At 40.1% G+C, this 17,170-nt stretch overlaps 2 protein-coding genes across 7 annotated transcripts in view; one reads left to right on the forward strand and one right to left on the reverse strand.

Moving 5' to 3' along the window:
- LOC125762929 (transient receptor potential-gamma protein) overlaps nucleotides 1–17,170 on the reverse strand; it is a 79,975-nt gene that overhangs the window by 30,132 nt on the left and 32,673 nt on the right. For 3 of the 6 annotated variants that reach the window (XM_049425561.1, XM_049425565.1, XM_049425562.1), the window contains one exon: nucleotides 11,342–13,577. The gene's annotated coding sequence lies outside the window, so the exon portion shown is untranslated. Of the gene's footprint in view, nucleotides 1–11,341; nucleotides 14,155–17,170 lie in introns of those variants that run through there. The other 3 variants (XM_049425566.1, XM_049425563.1, XM_049425564.1) reach the window with 2 other exon arrangements.
- On the forward strand, nucleotides 404–6,019 carry LOC125762936 (myoglobin-like). The gene is made up of 2 exons (XM_049425576.1): nucleotides 404–2,021; nucleotides 2,089–6,019. The coding sequence occupies exons 1-2, from the start codon at nucleotides 1,918–1,920 to the stop codon at nucleotides 2,483–2,485; spliced, it is 501 nt and encodes a 166-aa protein (XP_049281533.1). The 5' UTR covers nucleotides 404–1,917; the 3' UTR covers nucleotides 2,486–6,019.

Here is a 17,170-nt window from a genome sequence, read left to right on the forward strand (position 1 = left end):
ATAAAACCCTTTTTGCGAAGATTTAAATTTTCATAAGAATGGTTAGGCGCCTCCATGAGGTATAGCACTTTGTCGAAGTTACTAAAAATTCTGAATAACTTAATAATTTATCTAGCATATGATATGACAAGTTAAAAGAACTAATTGGGCATATTTTCTACAATTGTTTTGTTAAGTATTAAAGCAGGATTCAAAAAAGCGTCAGGTACTAGGCGCCTCCATTAGTAAGAGAATGGTGTACTAATGTGAATTGTTTACCTTTCAAATGAAAATCTGTCTTACTTCGTTAAACATAATTGACTATTTATTATTGAAGATGCGAAAGGGAAGCCCTTAAAAGGTTATAAGATTTTTAACACGTACATTCACTAAAAAACATTTTAGAGCAAAACCAAACACGTTTAACAATAGTTTTAAAATGGAAATGGCGTGGAAGATTTCTTCCATGGGAACTTTTATTCCACTATTTTTTCCCTACATTGCCCAGTGTGCACTAGTCATAATAAATGATCTAACATTACACGACAACGACAAACTCGTATGTTCCTAGCTGCTGGTAGAATGTTTACTTATCTTCTAGAGGAAATAAAAAAGGGAAGCAGAAAAAAAACATTAACTTTTCCCTCTTTCTTTTGCACATTGATATTGTGTTTCCGTTCCATACCGACAACGCTATCACACGCTCCAGATGCAAACTTCCAACGCCAGAAATCATTTCATATCACAATACAAATTACATTCATTCTTTAGCACATTTTTCATGTGTCATTGTTTAGTTTTTTTTTTTCTTTCGCTCTCTCACAACTCGTTCCTTTCTCGAAAGTATCTTCACGCTTAACGATGTGCTCTGTAGCAAGCGATCCCGTGGTACGCAAACAAAATTTCATTACTTCATTATAGCGAAAATCGATGCTTAATGTGTCTGCTGTTCGCAAAGCTTTAGCAAACTTACTTTTATTGCTACTTCCAGTTCATGCCTCGGCGTACCTCGGCACGGAATGCACTAAGCGAATTTGGTTTGCTAATGGTCAGGGTCGTGTTCGTAGACGATCCGAGAAAAAGGGGAGAAAAGATTTACCGAACCGGACATTCTTTGCTGTTTTTTTTTTGGAAGATTCTGAAGTTCCTATCGGTACTTTGTACCAGGTTGTTTTACCAACCGGTCCCGGCATGGGTTGAGATCACGTAAGTACGCTAAATATCACTTTGAGAGCTTACGTGACCGTAATTCCGATTTGCGATCTTAAACACGCATACAGATGCCAAGCACGATAAGACGTCGGCGTTAAAGGTAACTTCTTTTCTTCTCTTCTTCAAATGTTTTCACGTCATACCCCACGTAACGGTTAGAGACTTACGCATCAGAATCTAACAATCCTCCCACGGATAGCATCCGACCGTGTGTCGCTTTGGATCGGAAATTGATTAACAACCGTGCACTAGAGGCAGGTAACATATTTTACTTTTCCCGACTCACCCATGTGCGTAAGCGCTTAAATGGGATCCACCGTTCTTCTCGTCGAATAAAATGCGATAAAATGTGGCTCTTCTTCGTGGTTGGGTTTTGCGCGTGGTACCTACGTAAACGAACTCAACCCGAAAATTTCCTATCGATAAAATCGATCGTGACCAGCCTTCGAAAACAGGTGTACCGAAGCCGCTTAATCCACCGTAAACCCACCACACTAGCTACTTATTAAACGCTAACAAATTGAGCCGTCACATCGACGAAGGTGTGCTTAACGAATCTGCCGACTGCTTGCGAACATTTGCCCAATGTTTGCTTTTGCTTTCCCTCATCTTAGGAGGCGGTACCACGCCAAACTGTCAGTATACATGTCAAAAGAAAAGCTTCTCTCCGAAGCAAAAATCATCTAAACATTCTGGCAGACGATGACTGGCGATTAAGAAAAGGCAATGGATTCAACCGGACTGTCCGCCACAGAGAAAATTACCCTCTTCAGTGCGTGGGGCTTAATTCGCAAGGAATTGGACGTGCATGGGCGAAATATGCTGCTGCTGTAAGTTTGATGGCTAAATTTTGATGTTACTCATTAGACAAATTATTATCATCACTTTCTCTTACAGTTTGTTCCACAAGTATCCACACTACGTCTCGTACTTTGATTTTACCGACGATCCCAACGCCCAGTCACTCGTGGACAATAAATCGCTCTTCAGTCAATCGATACACGTCATCAAAGCGTTCGGATCGCTCATCGAGTATGGTCTCAAGGATCCGGATTTGTTTAATGAGACGCTGAAAAAGATTACACGAATTCACGAGCAGCGCAACGTTTACTCTAAGGACATTCTAACTATTGGTGAAGTTCTGCTAGACTATCTTGCCCAGGTGCTCGGGCGCCAAGTGTCCGATTCGTTGCCCGATGCTTTTCGGAAGCTTTTCGCAACCATCGCTAGCAGGTTCCCTGTAGCACCGAACGACGATGATGAAGTAGATGGAGCAAGCGCTAGAGATACCTAAAGATACATCTTACCATCAGTACCTGAGTGTAACCGGTAGCTCCAATAATATACTAAACCTTTTTTCCTGAATTCTAGGGAATAATTTACCGTTCGATCGCTTAGACGCCGGCGGGCTAAAAACTAAATTCAGTGCCAATGTATTTTATTTTCTTTAGATACCCCTCAACGATGGAAGTGACTTCGCAATTCTCCGAACGACGAGAATTCATTAGCTCCCGAAGAAAGCACCGCGATGGATGAGATAGAGGACGCGGAAGATGAAATCTAGGAAAACCGATTTCGGTGAATCCGCTTCAAAATGCTAACGAGCCAATTTACGGCCGTAGGCAGATTGTGTTGCGTGCACGATGAAAATTAAAATAACAACCTCCCGCACCAATCACTCATTTCGTGGAAAGTAAAATCGATGTTTTGATCGTGTGCGGGAAGAAGGCTGTTGGCTGAAGCATGAAAACGAAGCCTTTATTAAGGTGTGAAAACAATCCAAAGTTGTCAAGCATTTAATGTAAGCAAAGTTGTATACTTTCAGGCGTATATTGGAAGAAACAGGATTAAAGTTATGCAAAAACATAGCAAAATTACTTTATGGCATGTTTTTTTACTCATTGTTTGTCCCTTTTACGCAAGTTTATCACCTGGAAGGACCGGGAAAAGCTATTAAAACTTTAGGAAACCAAAATTTATGGTTTTATTAGCCAATAACACCAGCAATTGAATTACAATCTAGCTGTAGGTGTGCAGTGCGAAGGGAAAGAATTTGCAAACCAACAAAGCGATTCTAAAAGAGCTTCCCAGCGGAACAATGTGAAAGATTGCAACATCGCATTATTTCAACGGAAGGACAGAGGAAAAAAAAATCCAGATGAACTGTTTCACCAGACCCAATTAAAGTTGGAAACAAGAGCTCACTCAGTGTTTCTACCCGTTGAGGTATGGTGGAACTGACCCACTGGAAAGTATTACCTCACCCAAAGGAATGGCAAGAAAACAAACTAATAATGAGAAGGAAAACAACTTGTCGTAACAAGAATAAAAAATGCAGGAAAAGGATTTCCGCTAGGGGAAACTTTTGTGCGACGGAAGAAAAATATTTGCCCCTTTCATTCTTTCTTCCCTTCTGCCTCTTTTGTAGATTTACACTCATGCCTGATTCTTTTTTTCTTTTTTTTCCTCTTCTTTTTTATCCAATTGCTTGACGATATTTGATGCGCTGAACGATGATTTATGCCTTAATTGGGGTCTTTGCGTGGTTTGAAAAGCAATTTATCAGAGCGCCCACATTTCCCAGAACGAACTCCGATTTCCCGCGCCCAAAGATTCGGTTTCACAGATAGCAGCGGTACACATTACACGTTCGATTGTGTGAAGTAAATATCGTGTGTGTGTTTGCGATTATACGTGTGATCTTTCACTAGATGACACCGTGCGTGGGTTAATGAACTTTGCCAGACACGTTTTTGTGTTGAATTGCTGTGGTTAGAGTTGGTGGCAATTCGGAAGTGATTGGAATTTCAATTAGTGAACGTGCGCTTTATCGCGTCGGAAATGGAAGGACACGAGGAAATGCCATTTCCCAAATGGAATTGTGCTTTCGACATGCTTAAGTGGTTGTGGTTTTGAACATCATTCGACATTAAGGAATTAATTGTGGCTAGATTGTTAAACATTGGCTGAATTCACAAAGTAAATAATCATTCATATTTTAGATGAAAATGATTTTATTTGATATTTATTGAAAAACTTTGCTAATATTACTAAAGCAATTTCAGCAAAGAATTGAATTTTTTTCTATCTGAAGTTCTGCATTTAATTTTATTTTTTCAACACATTAGTTAACTGTGAAAAGTGTCAAAGTTAATTGATTTATGTTTCCTTTCGTCATCAAAAATGTATCCTTCTAATCGCTTCATTGTTACAACGACTCAACAACATCACCGATACAAGATTAATCAATACCTTCTGGCCAACAAACTTTATACAAGTTAAGATAACGAAAACAACCTACCCTACTAACACATCCACCCCTTTCAGCATCAACTCCCTTCCATGCCCGTGTATAACCCACACGAGTGAGTGAAAATTTCCCACGAAAATTTGAATCTCCAGCGTCAACATTTTCACCACACCGAACCGAAACGTCCGATAAAACTTCTCCAAACCACTTGTGTCATCGTAACTTGTCTTGGGCAGAATATGTCACCGCTTTCTTGAACCACTCTTGAACTGAAACAAACGCCCCCGGGGGGACAAAACTTCACTTCGAGCGAGGTGTAAAAACTTAAAACCGGAAAACCATCCTTTCACACTCCCGTACTCATCCCGTCCCCGTTCAACGATGCTGGTGAGCAAAAGTTTACTCCTTTGCTAGCTTTTTTACACTCAATCTAACCGTTCTTCATGGTCACACTCATCAAGTGGAGAGGGTTTGGTCGCATGCAAAAAAAAACATCCAGAAAGTGGGCAATCATGACGTTGGATTGTCGTTGTTGGTCACTTTAAAAGGGTGGATGACAAAAGTTTGTGTTTTTCCTACCACTTTGCTCTTTCGTCATGGAAAAAGAAAATACTATTACACCAACGGCGGAACCATGCGATGGAAATAATCCCTATTTTTTGCCCCTTGTCTATTTCCATTCCGCCAGGCGTCAAAAAAGTAAGATAAAATTTAACATAATTTTCCGCATGACACATTCACCGCAACGCTGTGGTTGTGCAATTTAAAACAAAAAAAAATTGCATCCTATCGTGGCATCTTTGCATCGTGCGGAAATGGTTCCCTCGGGAAGGGAAGGAAAAAAAACACCAGCCAAAATTTGAAGCTGGTTTGAAGATGTGCTTCCGCCTTCATTTTCTGTCACTTTCAATGACGCTTAATTACTTATGCAAACAAAAACCTTCCAGCAGATCGGTTCATTTTCCCCGTCCCGTTCCCCAAATGTGCACGATTGGCTAAAGTTGCCTCTGCGTGATGTGCTGCTTTCATTCTGAGCGGAGTTCACGCGAGATGTCTTTACTCATCATTTTGGGGCGGCCGGTGGGTCGGTAGGAAAAGTTCGTTAACGCTCCAACGCCTTGCCGAAATTTGCCTTCAAAGCTTTAAATTTCTACACGTTTCAGGCATGATCAGCGTGGGATCGGCATGTTCGGAGGCGGTGGAAGATAGAGAAATTCCCATCGAAATAACTTGTCCAAAACTGGCAACGAATGGTAAGCTTTTGCATACCGGTAGCATAAGCGCACTGGATGGTTGTTATGGTTACTTTTACAGCTGTGGCTTTGCATTGGACCGAACTCAATGAGCTATAAATTTGTCCGGAGGCTTAGTAGAATGATATTGGAACGCTGTTTTTGGAGAGTGTTGTTTTCTTTTTCCATTTGTTGCAGCATTTTGTTTGTGAAATATGTACATGCTATAAAGAAGTATAAAAGAAACCGTAAGATATTTGGACACAAATGAAAAGTGATGTGGAAAGCACAACAGAAAAGATAAGTCTTGCAATTTATTTTCAGTTGGTATAATATATTAGAGGATTGGATAAAATAAACACTAATTAGAAACATGATCTTATGGGTTACATTTCAAGTAGCTTAAAACGTGAAATTAGTTTCTTGAATGAGGAATTTACTTTTTCTTTTTAAAATCACATTTCAATTATTTTCTATGTACTTATAAATGTTTTTTTATTTCTCGGAATTTTTTTGTTGGAAAATTAGATTTATTTCAGTGAGCAATAGTTACAGTTACAGAACATTGGTGCCGTGACCAGGATAATAATATGGAGGCAGAGCAAAAAGACTTTTCCCCTTTTATTTAGTAGGCTAAAAAAACTAGTGTTCCACCTACGATCCTTCCTTCTTTCGATCCGCTCTTTAGTGGTGATGATCGGATCATACAAAAATTAAACGTTCCAGAGTTCCACAAGTTCCAAACGAATGGATTTTAAACGTTTCGAATTGAACTTTTCCTTTAAAAATGTTTTTATGCTAGGTATTATTTATTTATCTTTCAATGGCACAAACGAAATTTTCACTTTCAATTCCACACGTCAATCAATCTATTTTACAATTTCCCAATCGGTTCACCATTCACCCCTCTAGAGGAATGCTACCCTTGGGTCACTTTAATTTATTGCCTTCTACTTTTTGTTGGAAAAACGTTTTCGCTGGATTCAAACAACGAATCTTCAACTTACATCCGTTCTGTACCATACAGACTGAACCGCGTAACCAGCCCGGAATAGACAATCAACCGCCTCGTAACGCTATTCGTAACGCAGCGTTATTATACCTACGATCGTTTTCCACCAAGTCCAGTCCATAGCCAACCTGCACGCTTGGTAGATTGCAGCAAAAAAAAACACAAGAACCCGTAAGTCCCCAAACGCCAATCCGGAAAAGTGCGCAAACAAGATAATTAATCTTGTTTCCAATTTTCGTTACCTCACTCCGGGTTCCGTTTTGCATCGTAGAGAAAACAAAACACAGCAAAAAAAAACGAACGAAATGAAGAATAATTTCAATGGAGATGTTAAAAATATCACAAACGAACAAACACATGAACAGTTTAATAGCAGTAAAAATAGGCAACACATAAAGCCGTTGCGTCTGTGTCCGGTGCGTGAATTCGACATCGTAAATCTTAATTGTTATAATGACAGCTAACAGCTCCAGACGGAGAGGGGACGAACGAGAACGGAACGATATGGTAATTTGGCTTCATTCGTTTTGGATTTAGTTCATACCCTCCAACAGAGGTTCGAGCAGTGGCGTAATTCCGCTGAATGAGAGTCATCGGCAAAAAGCTTTCCACTGAAGTCGGAACAGAAAATGACTTCCCTTTTTGGCACTGTCTGAGCCGTACAGCTTAAGCTGCTGCTCGTAGTTGCTCTGTTCCGTATTTTAGCCAGATAAGCAGGCGATGAGCCAGCACCTTTCAGACTATCAGCGCTGGTAGTCAATGAGAGCAAGGAGTGGGATAAAAACAGTACGCCAATGGCCAGTTAATGCTCCACCGCTAATCATTGTACTTCTTACACACGTATACGAAGACAGTGACGCACCCTCGCTTACAATCGAAGCGAAACCCACAATCGTCGGACCGCACAGAACACTGGCAAACCGTTCCCAAAATCAAATCTCCTTCTTAGCCACAACCTCCAGCCCACGCCCGAAAATGACTTCTGGGGGAAAAAAAATCTAATTCCATTCTCATAATGTTTTATCGCTTCATTTTCTCTCCAAATCTCGGCACACGATTTAGCATGAATCTTTCGTGTGCGAGGGCGAACTGAAAGTTATTTCCGCGCCAGATAAGCGCTTGGCAGTAATCTTTGCCAACCAGTGTTTCACACGAATGGTTTTTGAAGGTGCCGAACCAGTAGCAGGATAAGCTACGACGCTAGACGCTAATATTAATTGAATTTTCCAGCTTTTTCCATACATTACGGAGGAATCACAGCAAGTGGAAAGTGTCATACGGGACAATGATAACTTGTCCTAGATCGTTTACTAACTTTTTGGGATGGGCAGACACAGTGCAAGAGCACATATTCTATCGAATGGAAATGCAATGGTTCTTTGTTGTCTCAAATGTACCTCTCTCACACACATACAGGCCGACGGTGGCCTGCTAACGGCAGATAGGTCAGACTCGGTTACACACTCTTACACGGACATGAACCCACTAACACACAAGCACAATGTTTTATGCGTCTCGTACAATTCTTGCATTCTTTTTCCTTTAAAACAGCAGATGAAAAACGTGAATGAAATTGCTCGAAATAGCACCGAAAGAAAGCGGTGAAAATTATCCACCAAAAAAAGGTTAGTTTTTTTTTGCTTGCCATGAAGGAAAATGCAGCAAACAAACTGGTTTGATACCATCGGAACTGTTGTGAGCATGCACTTTACCAAACACATTTAGAACAAAAAACGCTACTCTTAACAAGTTTGTGATACGGCTGCTCGGAATGCGAAATAGAGCTGTCACAGACTGTCGCGAACGTTGTGCGCCACACTGATGGAATGCTACTTTGTCGACAAAATGGCACGACGACTTCATTCGTTTGCGAACTTTGTTGTTGTTTTTGTTGTTGTTCGGTGCGTCAAAGCACGTTCGACCTCGTTGGCGTTGGGTGGCTGGAAAAGCGTACAACAAGCTGTGTTACCATGACGATCGCGAAAAGACGCGTCCCGTTGCATATATTTGTGTTCGCTCAAATTCATCTTTATAAATGGGCAGCCTACTGCCCCAAAGACAAAGAATATTCTTTGTGATTTGTGCAATTGTGTACGATTAACGTTAATGATATTTCGTTGCAAGAAAGTTAAAATATGTTGAATGTTCCCTTTTGCAAAGTAATAGAGAAATATGTCTCTTCATTTTTGGCTTAACGACCTCTACGGTCACGCGGGCCATTTCTGGCTTCCCGGTTTTTCCCGGTTTCAGGATGTTTAACCAATTCTTCGGAACCTCATACTCCAAGTAAGCAAAAGCTCTGATTATTGGGAAAGTTGCTTCATACTTTTGAGGTGAATAGCCTTACGGATCTTGCTAAATTTATTTTAAGAGAAATACATAATCATTTTCAGGACCTACCATTCTGACAAGACCTAAATGTATAACAATATTCAGTTTAATATATAATAATATATAATATATAATATACATAGGGGTATATAGGGACGGCCCGGTGGTGCATGTGATAAACGGCGCCAGTCCACACGGCCGGACCGGGTTCAAATCCTAACCGGACCGTCCCCCCGTAGCAAGGACTGACTATCCGGCTACGTGGCAAAAATAAGTCTAGTAAGCCAGAAATGGCCGGCGTGATCTGTAAGGTCGTTAAAAGCCAAGAAGAAGAAGTTTGATATATAAAATAAGAAAAAAATCATAAATTTGTATATTTTGTATATTAGCTCCTAATAATTCTTCTTACAAGCCTTGATTTTCATTCGATATCGTATGTTGGCCATAGGAATTATAAGCCAATCAATGATTTTCAAAACAATCGACGCATAACCTTGTCCCTCGTGATTTTTCAATCATTTACTGATCTTGACATGCATCGTGCGACTTAAGATAATAATTCTCTTCTTCTCGACTTAACATAGATTCAAATTAATCAACTACAACAGATGATTTACCTGATACGTACGCTTTTAACATAATTGCATTGAATATGAAGCGGAACGAATGGCTTAAGTTATCCCGCGTCAAAGCATCTTTCATCACTTGAAACACCATCGAATGGAAATCCAACAATTCACATGCAAGAGATTAAGTAACACAACCCAAACACTAATTACACTTCACTAGCATCCGAGTTGGTATTAGCTTAGTGCCATCACTTCGTTCACAATCGTTCTTCACGAAGCTCCTAATGCCTTTCTTGGTACAAATTTTCAATTATAATCCGCCCATCCATCATGTGCTAACTCTAGCATGTGCTGTAAACGCCACAGCTTGAGCCCTTTTTGACTCGGTTCGGCTCATTCGCATCACATTGTTCCACCATTCACCGCGCGATTGGAAGGCCAAAAGCGCTCCCCGAAAGAAAAAAAGAACCATCTCCCACAAAAACACGCTTAACGAACTTTTTAGCACTAGAGTACTAGTGCAAACCGTGAGAGAAGCAAAGTGAGTGGTCTAAAAGCTCAAACAGCTTCCACACAAGGATACTTCTTCTTATTATCAAACCCATCAGCAACATCTTTACTTTTGTAAGCGGGCAAAAAAAAGAGAGGGAACCTTTTCCATCGTTTGGATGCAAGTGGTACACTTTCAAAATGCAATTCATTACATAACACTTGCCGGAAAGGTACTCCACAAGGGATAGGTGCAGCAACGTTCCAAATGCTTCTGTTTGGTGCACGTGTTATTACCGTTGTTACCGAATATCCTCACCCCCGTGTGTGTGTGTGTGTGATGGGTAGGAGAAGTGTTCAAAGTGTGCGGACAAAGCTGGCAGGTATTATTCGAGTTTAAACACTTAAACATTGCCACAAGCTTCACACTTGCGTGCACACTCAGTCGTTGCTGCATGGTTTTCTGAACGCTTGTATACGGCGCTACGTGAGTGCAAGAGTAATAAGGAGGGAGTTGGTTCGTTTTTGCTACGGAAGGTTTGTACTACCTTTGTGCTTTTCGATGCCAAACACCGTATGGAGAGAATTGACATTTCCCTACGAGCTTTCTCGACCTGTCAAAATTGATCCCTTCCTGGTGATCCAACTGCACAATGTTCCCGGATTGAAGTAAGTTTGCTTTGTGTGCCATTACAAGTGGCGTGCATGTTGTTGCTCACCAACACAATGCAACGAGAAGAATAAGGGTGTCCCTCCATCGACCATTGAGTACTACCATTGCGTCTCCATTATTTGCTACAATTCCCTCCGAAGGGATACAACTCGATACAAACAGGGGCAAGCTGGTGTGAAATGCCACCGGGAACAACGGCATCTTCACAGGCCAAACATTCAACCACACTGCACTGTCACTGTGTCCCGTCGGAATTCTACCCCCATCCGCTTCTAGGCTGCAATAATGTTCGATGTCGTTGAAACGATGCTCGTATCTGTTTTGTAGCCCGTACCGACAGGTACGCTCGGTTACAACACGACACGGACATTCCCCAGTGTGTTAACAATTGAATTACTACCACAGTACACACACACACACCGTCGGACGGTGCCATACCAAGCCAAGCTTCCCATGCTTAACGCTCATATCTCCATGGAAAGTAAGGTGTCAAATGAAGCTTTACGGTGGGGGATTGTAAAATGGCCACTAAACCCTGAATGCTTTTGCAATGTTTGGAAAGATGCTTGAACGGACGGCTTCTGGAACACTTACCTTAACCTTACGTCCACGGCGTGCCGCTATGGACCGTGACTGGCGCCGTATCGCCTCCAGTAGTGCGCCTGCTGTGACACGCTTTCAGCACACGAAAAACAGCATCCACTCGTCAGCTGACAGCTCGCTGTATCCACCTTTCTAACGATTGGATTTAGACTGCAAAGCCCCGCCAGAACACAGACACACACACTTCTGGAACACGTCCAAACAAATCTCACTTTCTGCTAACGACCTGCAACGAGCGATTTCAGGTGCGGACTTTTTTCAATCTAAACACCCTCCTTGTACGTAACCTTCTGTCACCGAAATTTTACATGTACACGGAGGGTTATAAGAATCGGATTAACTACGTTGAATGATAAATTTTGCTTCCTTTTAACACAACATAGCACATGTTTCAGGTGTATGATTTGCATGTGGTGTAATATATCTATTTTTTTCGCCATATACAGTATTCCCAAGTCAACACCCATCTGTTAAGGATTTGAAGTGAAAGTGAACTTCTCGGCGAAGGGATTATATGCCCTTGAACTGTCTGGCTTCGGGGTGCTTTACCATTAACGCCGAAAGCAATCGTAAGCTGATTGGGGTTAATCTTCTTACTGTATGTAAAAAAAAGGATATGCGCGCAATTTCGCACAAGAGACAGAGGGGGGCTTAGTCGATGTTGTGTATGATACGCTAGAAAGCTTTCGATCCAGTCAACTCGTTAATGTGCAAAAGGAAAGGGGAAAAAACCTTCTTTTCGTCGTTTTTTGTCTTCTATTTATCTATGGATGTTTAACCGAACTGTCACCGACGTAAAAATTCTAAAATATTTATATGACATCTTGAGAATGACATGGAGTTGTGTGAGGTGACGGTTGCAAAAGCAAACAATTCTAGCAATTTAAATGCTGGAATAAGATCAATTTATTTGTTTATTTATTGCTGTGTTTTTTTTAAATTAAAATCGTCACTTTCGTTTGTTGAAAGGTAACGAGAACAAATTGACGTAAATATGGTTGTGTTTCCGATTAAATTTTTAAACTCGCCTCGAGGGCTCGCTTTACAGTAGGCATTAAGAATGTATCCAAACAATTTTGCTTAAATGAAATATTTTGTATAACGGTTGCATAAATTTGGGCGCAACATATTAAAAACACTACAGAAGCTATACTTTAGTAAATTTAAACTCTGTCGTTTAAAAGCATGTACATTTTTTATCAACTTCCAAAAATACAGACAAATCTAATAAAAAAAACGTAGCTAAATCTGTTTAAAGCAATCTAGAGTAATGACTTTAAAGGAAAGCATTCAAAGGTAAAGCAAATAAATGATCTTCTCTGTAATTTCCTACCGAATCCAATAATGATGTTGATAAACCTCATTAAGTTAATCACACAAACTTTCCCTCCTCCAGACGTAAGCTACACGAAAGCACTTGCTTAAATTAATCAACTCAAGAAATGAAATTTTTGATTTGCTCTTAAAATTGTCACTTTCTTTGATGTGTCGCCATCCGTTTCTTTTTTCCTGTTTTCGTTTGATATCGACAAAAGGGAGAGCGAAGGATCAACTTTCTTTTTCCCTCCCAACATTCTGATTTCCAAACGTCCACCAAACACTTTGTATCATTTTCATTGGGAGCTTTCGTCCCCGAGATTAGTAAATCCAATTTTGTGAAAAATTTAGCAAACATTCGTTTGGAAGTTTTTTCTCCATTTCCCCTGTTTCCATCTCACCAGATAAAAACTGACCCACATCTCGCCACCACCATTATTCAATCATAAACTCATTTTCAACGTTATTTTTTGAATGGGTTTTCCTTCCTTTTCTTTTCTTTCCTTTTTTCCTCCGTTCACTTCCATATTTTTATGCGTTTTTATGCTCGTCCCCGTACATGATAAGAACGCCATATTCTGCTCATTGGATATTCATTTTTCATCACCATGATAATGAATCTGTCGTCACCGATAAGAGCAACATTTCGAGCAGCGTACGAACAATTCATTGCTGCTTGACGTAATTCTAGAAGCTAAAACTTTTGTACGAATCACACTTTGTTGAACCTTCTCCGGACGAATACGTATGTTTTTGCACTACAACCCAACAAAAGAACGTTCATCCGGGCGTTTCGTCTGACCGTAAATGAAATGTTTTTACCCACGTGACACATCGCTTCCATTTTCACACGCGACCCAAGTTGATTCTTCCTCTCCAAACGACGTGTGGACCACATGCTGGGGATGAGCTGAAATGAAAAAAAAGACACAGAATAGGACACACATTATGAGCAGGTTAGGAGGAAAACAACAAAACAACAATTAGAACAATAGAATGGTACGCACTGGCCTGGTATATCCCCACGATACTTCTCTTTGCAACTTTAGCGTAACAAAAATGGCTCCCCAAACAACAATGGCAAAATAATGTGCAAAAAATCGTTCCAGCTATACACAACACTTTTCTGCCGTTTTGCTGCTCGTTAGCGTTCCTTTTGTGTGAGCAAATGTTGGGCATTTGTTTTTGTTTTGTACGTATTTATTTTTGTCTTTGTTTTACTAATGTTTCCCCATTTAGGGTTCCCACTCTCTCTCTCTCTCTCTCTCACTCTATCACGCATTATCAGCTGACTACTTGGTGGTGGAGTGTAACATTTGTTAGATATTTTCTTTCAACTGCCAGATGATACAAATGCCCCAAAAAAAGGAGATTACTTTAAGGTTCAAGATTACATCTTTTCTGTTTTTGATCGCAAATTTGATTGTTGATGATTTTTTGATTTGTTTAGCGTCGATGGATTGTAACAAGAGCTTATTCCCAAAAAACTTAAGAATCACACAGCATCTTTTTACAAATCTACAAATGCATCTACAAATGAGGCTCACAAAACAATCTACTGTCTTGAAGATATACTATAGTATTTGATAGTCAAGTATTAGGGAATATTAAAGAAGAACAAAAATCGTTATTGTATAAATTATTTTTATTTTGAATTTAAATTTAGAATTTCATTAAATATTTTTAATTTTTTTGGGGTGAGCAAAAAATCTATAAAAATTTTAATAATATAATTAGCCTGGTTATTAATTGCAATTATTTGCACATTTATACTCTTATTAACTACGATACAAATTGAAACATCACGATTAAGTCAACTAACCAACAATCTTCTCGTATCGACTGCGATAAGACTTGTCTCATGCTTGAGTTCTGAAATTATTATGGATGACACGACTGCCTTGTAAATTTAATATTCATCGGCATTATGAAATGTCTTTATCCGCTGATCTGTCGTAGATTTCGCTTATCATGATCAAATAAATTGACAAGATTTAAAGGCGATTTTTTTAAGCTAACCATTGGTGGCGTGGACATCATATTTAAGAATTCATAACTTTAGATAATATATTGTGCACAAGAGACAATTTCTTTTAAAATGTTTTGCTTAAAATTTGTCATTCATATTTGTTTGCCTGAATAAAATTCTTATAAATAAAGATACGCAAGAATTTTCAACATTGCATCACAGATTTCTATTTTAAACAATAGTAAAGTAAAATTTCAATCATTTAGCTCTTAATTTCATGTCATTTGTATTAAAAAGCCGTTAAATCAGTTTAAAAAAATAATCTAATAACAGTACATCCAACTTTCGTTGCTAGCGTTGTTATGAGGAGGACTTTAAGGTCATTCGTCATCCTTTCCATAAACTTTGATTACAATTTTTCATCCAATTTTTCCGCTCTTCATCATGAAAAACAAGTTTCCGAGCGTTTATTAGGCCTGTTAAGGACGTGTGCCAACAATCTTATCAAACCTACGTAAAAGCTTCGTCTCAGCTTCCGCAGCAACCGACAGCTTGTTAAGTTTTGATTCTACAAGCCTTAATGGCCAATCAGGGTACCACACAGATGATGATGGCGCTTTAACGCGGCGCGGTACAAAACAACCAGATTATCTTCTACCAGGTTGTTGTGCTGTCTTCTGCCACCCACTTCCACGTGTGCCCACCCTAAAAAAAAACGAATCACGGTACCGGAGTCGTCTTCAACTTTCGTATCGTTTATCTGCGGCCACAAATTGGTCCGGTGAGTGACGTTAGCTAAAACACAACGTTCCAACCCATCATCATTAGCTTGGTCTCGATGGGCCGCTTTCGAGCATCGTCCCGGTATCGTACCGTCTAGTAATGGTGGTTTCTTTGTAACCAAGTTAGCTACCAGAAGAAGAAGGAAGAAAAAATATGGCCGACAATTGGTTTGATGATAACCTTTTTATTTGCATTTTGCCCGAAAATTACTTGTGGGTGTACCAGTGAAAAGTATTCCAAGTAAGTTGTTACAATAAAGATAGATACCCGCTACACTTATATTACGATACTGTACGAAAAAGGGTCACTGACACTTGTGACAAGTCGTGTTCGTTCTTAAGTGGCTTTCTTTTCTAACTTTTGCTTCCTATCTCGCTTTGCAATCCATTTCCGGGAAGAAAGTTGAATTATTTACTTGACAGTTTGTGCCGTGAAAAACAAGACCCGTCATAATGTTTGCTGACTTTTGACACTTTTGGGCGACCTCTGTTCTTGTTTGTTTCTCCATATTACACTACTCCGCAATGGTTAGCTCATAAAAAAATAATACATTACTTCATCTGTAAAACAACACGTAGCAGCGGAACTTCGCAAAGGAAGGCACGGATGTAACTCTTCACTTTTGAGCGTTGCAGCGGACAGAATAAAAACAATCTTCCCACCCGCCGCATATCTGAGTAAGCTCGGTTCTAAAAATATTACATCCGCAAACGATTGCTTACACCCCCTACCCCGCAAAAAAGGTGCAGTGCCGGTACAACGTGCCATCTTTACGCCTTCAAAGCAAAATCTGCCGACGGTGAATGGGTCTCGGATGATAAATTAATCATCCCCGCAAAACCGTGCATTATGAGCGAAGTATTATTGAGGATAAAAGCGATCTGTGCCGCTCTTGGTAATTATTGCCACGGATGTATATGCGAGAAAAACAGAACCGATTCCGAACCCTGATCAGCTGCATATTTGCGTTTGCAAATCTACCACCAGCGGGTTTGCGTTATTCTGCCAAGCCAAGCTGTATAAATATGCGAAGCGATTGAAGTTGGAATTGATTTATTGGTTTTAGAAACTATTTCAATGAAAAATGGATGTTTGTGACTTAAGCAATGCGCTATTGGAAGTGGAAGTTTTGTAATTGAATTCTCATTATTAACATTCACATACCGGTCTGACACCATGTTTACTATTATTACATATTTGTCCGACCCTTTTCAACGTGCTAAACGAACAGCGTTCCTGTTGTTGTTAACATCACCTTGCTAAACACACAACCCTTATCGAGGGGGGGGGCAAAACAACGCTGGATTTTAGTTCGAGAAACCGGAAATTGTATCTCGCCGAAAAAACATCTCCCAATCTAAACGAATTTCCGCTCGATTTTGGTTTCCGATTCCGAGTGCTCACCATTTCATTTCCTCGAAAGAGAAAACTTTCTACCTGTCTAAAACCTCTACACCTTGGCCCATTTCCCTGTAAGTTTTCCGTACGGCTCGGCTTTCCCGCATGCTTCCATTTCATTGACCATTGAGTTCCAAGGATGCTTTGCTCCTAATTACACGACTAATCCTGTAAAAGCTCCCGAAACCCGATGGCATGCATAATTCCACTGGAGAATTCGCCCGCCCTGTCTGGGGAGTTGCGAAACAAAATTCAAACTCCTCTCGCTCACTCTCCCAGCACAGCAAAGCTTCCGAATAATTTGTTATTCAGGTTACATCAGGTTCGTAAGGGAAAGCTGTGTCTGCTATAAA

The sequence above is a fragment of the Anopheles funestus genome, chromosome 2RL, assembly GCF_943734845.2.
Source record: "Anopheles funestus chromosome 2RL, idAnoFuneDA-416_04, whole genome shotgun sequence".
Taxonomy (NCBI): Eukaryota; Metazoa; Arthropoda; class Insecta; order Diptera; family Culicidae; genus Anopheles; species Anopheles funestus.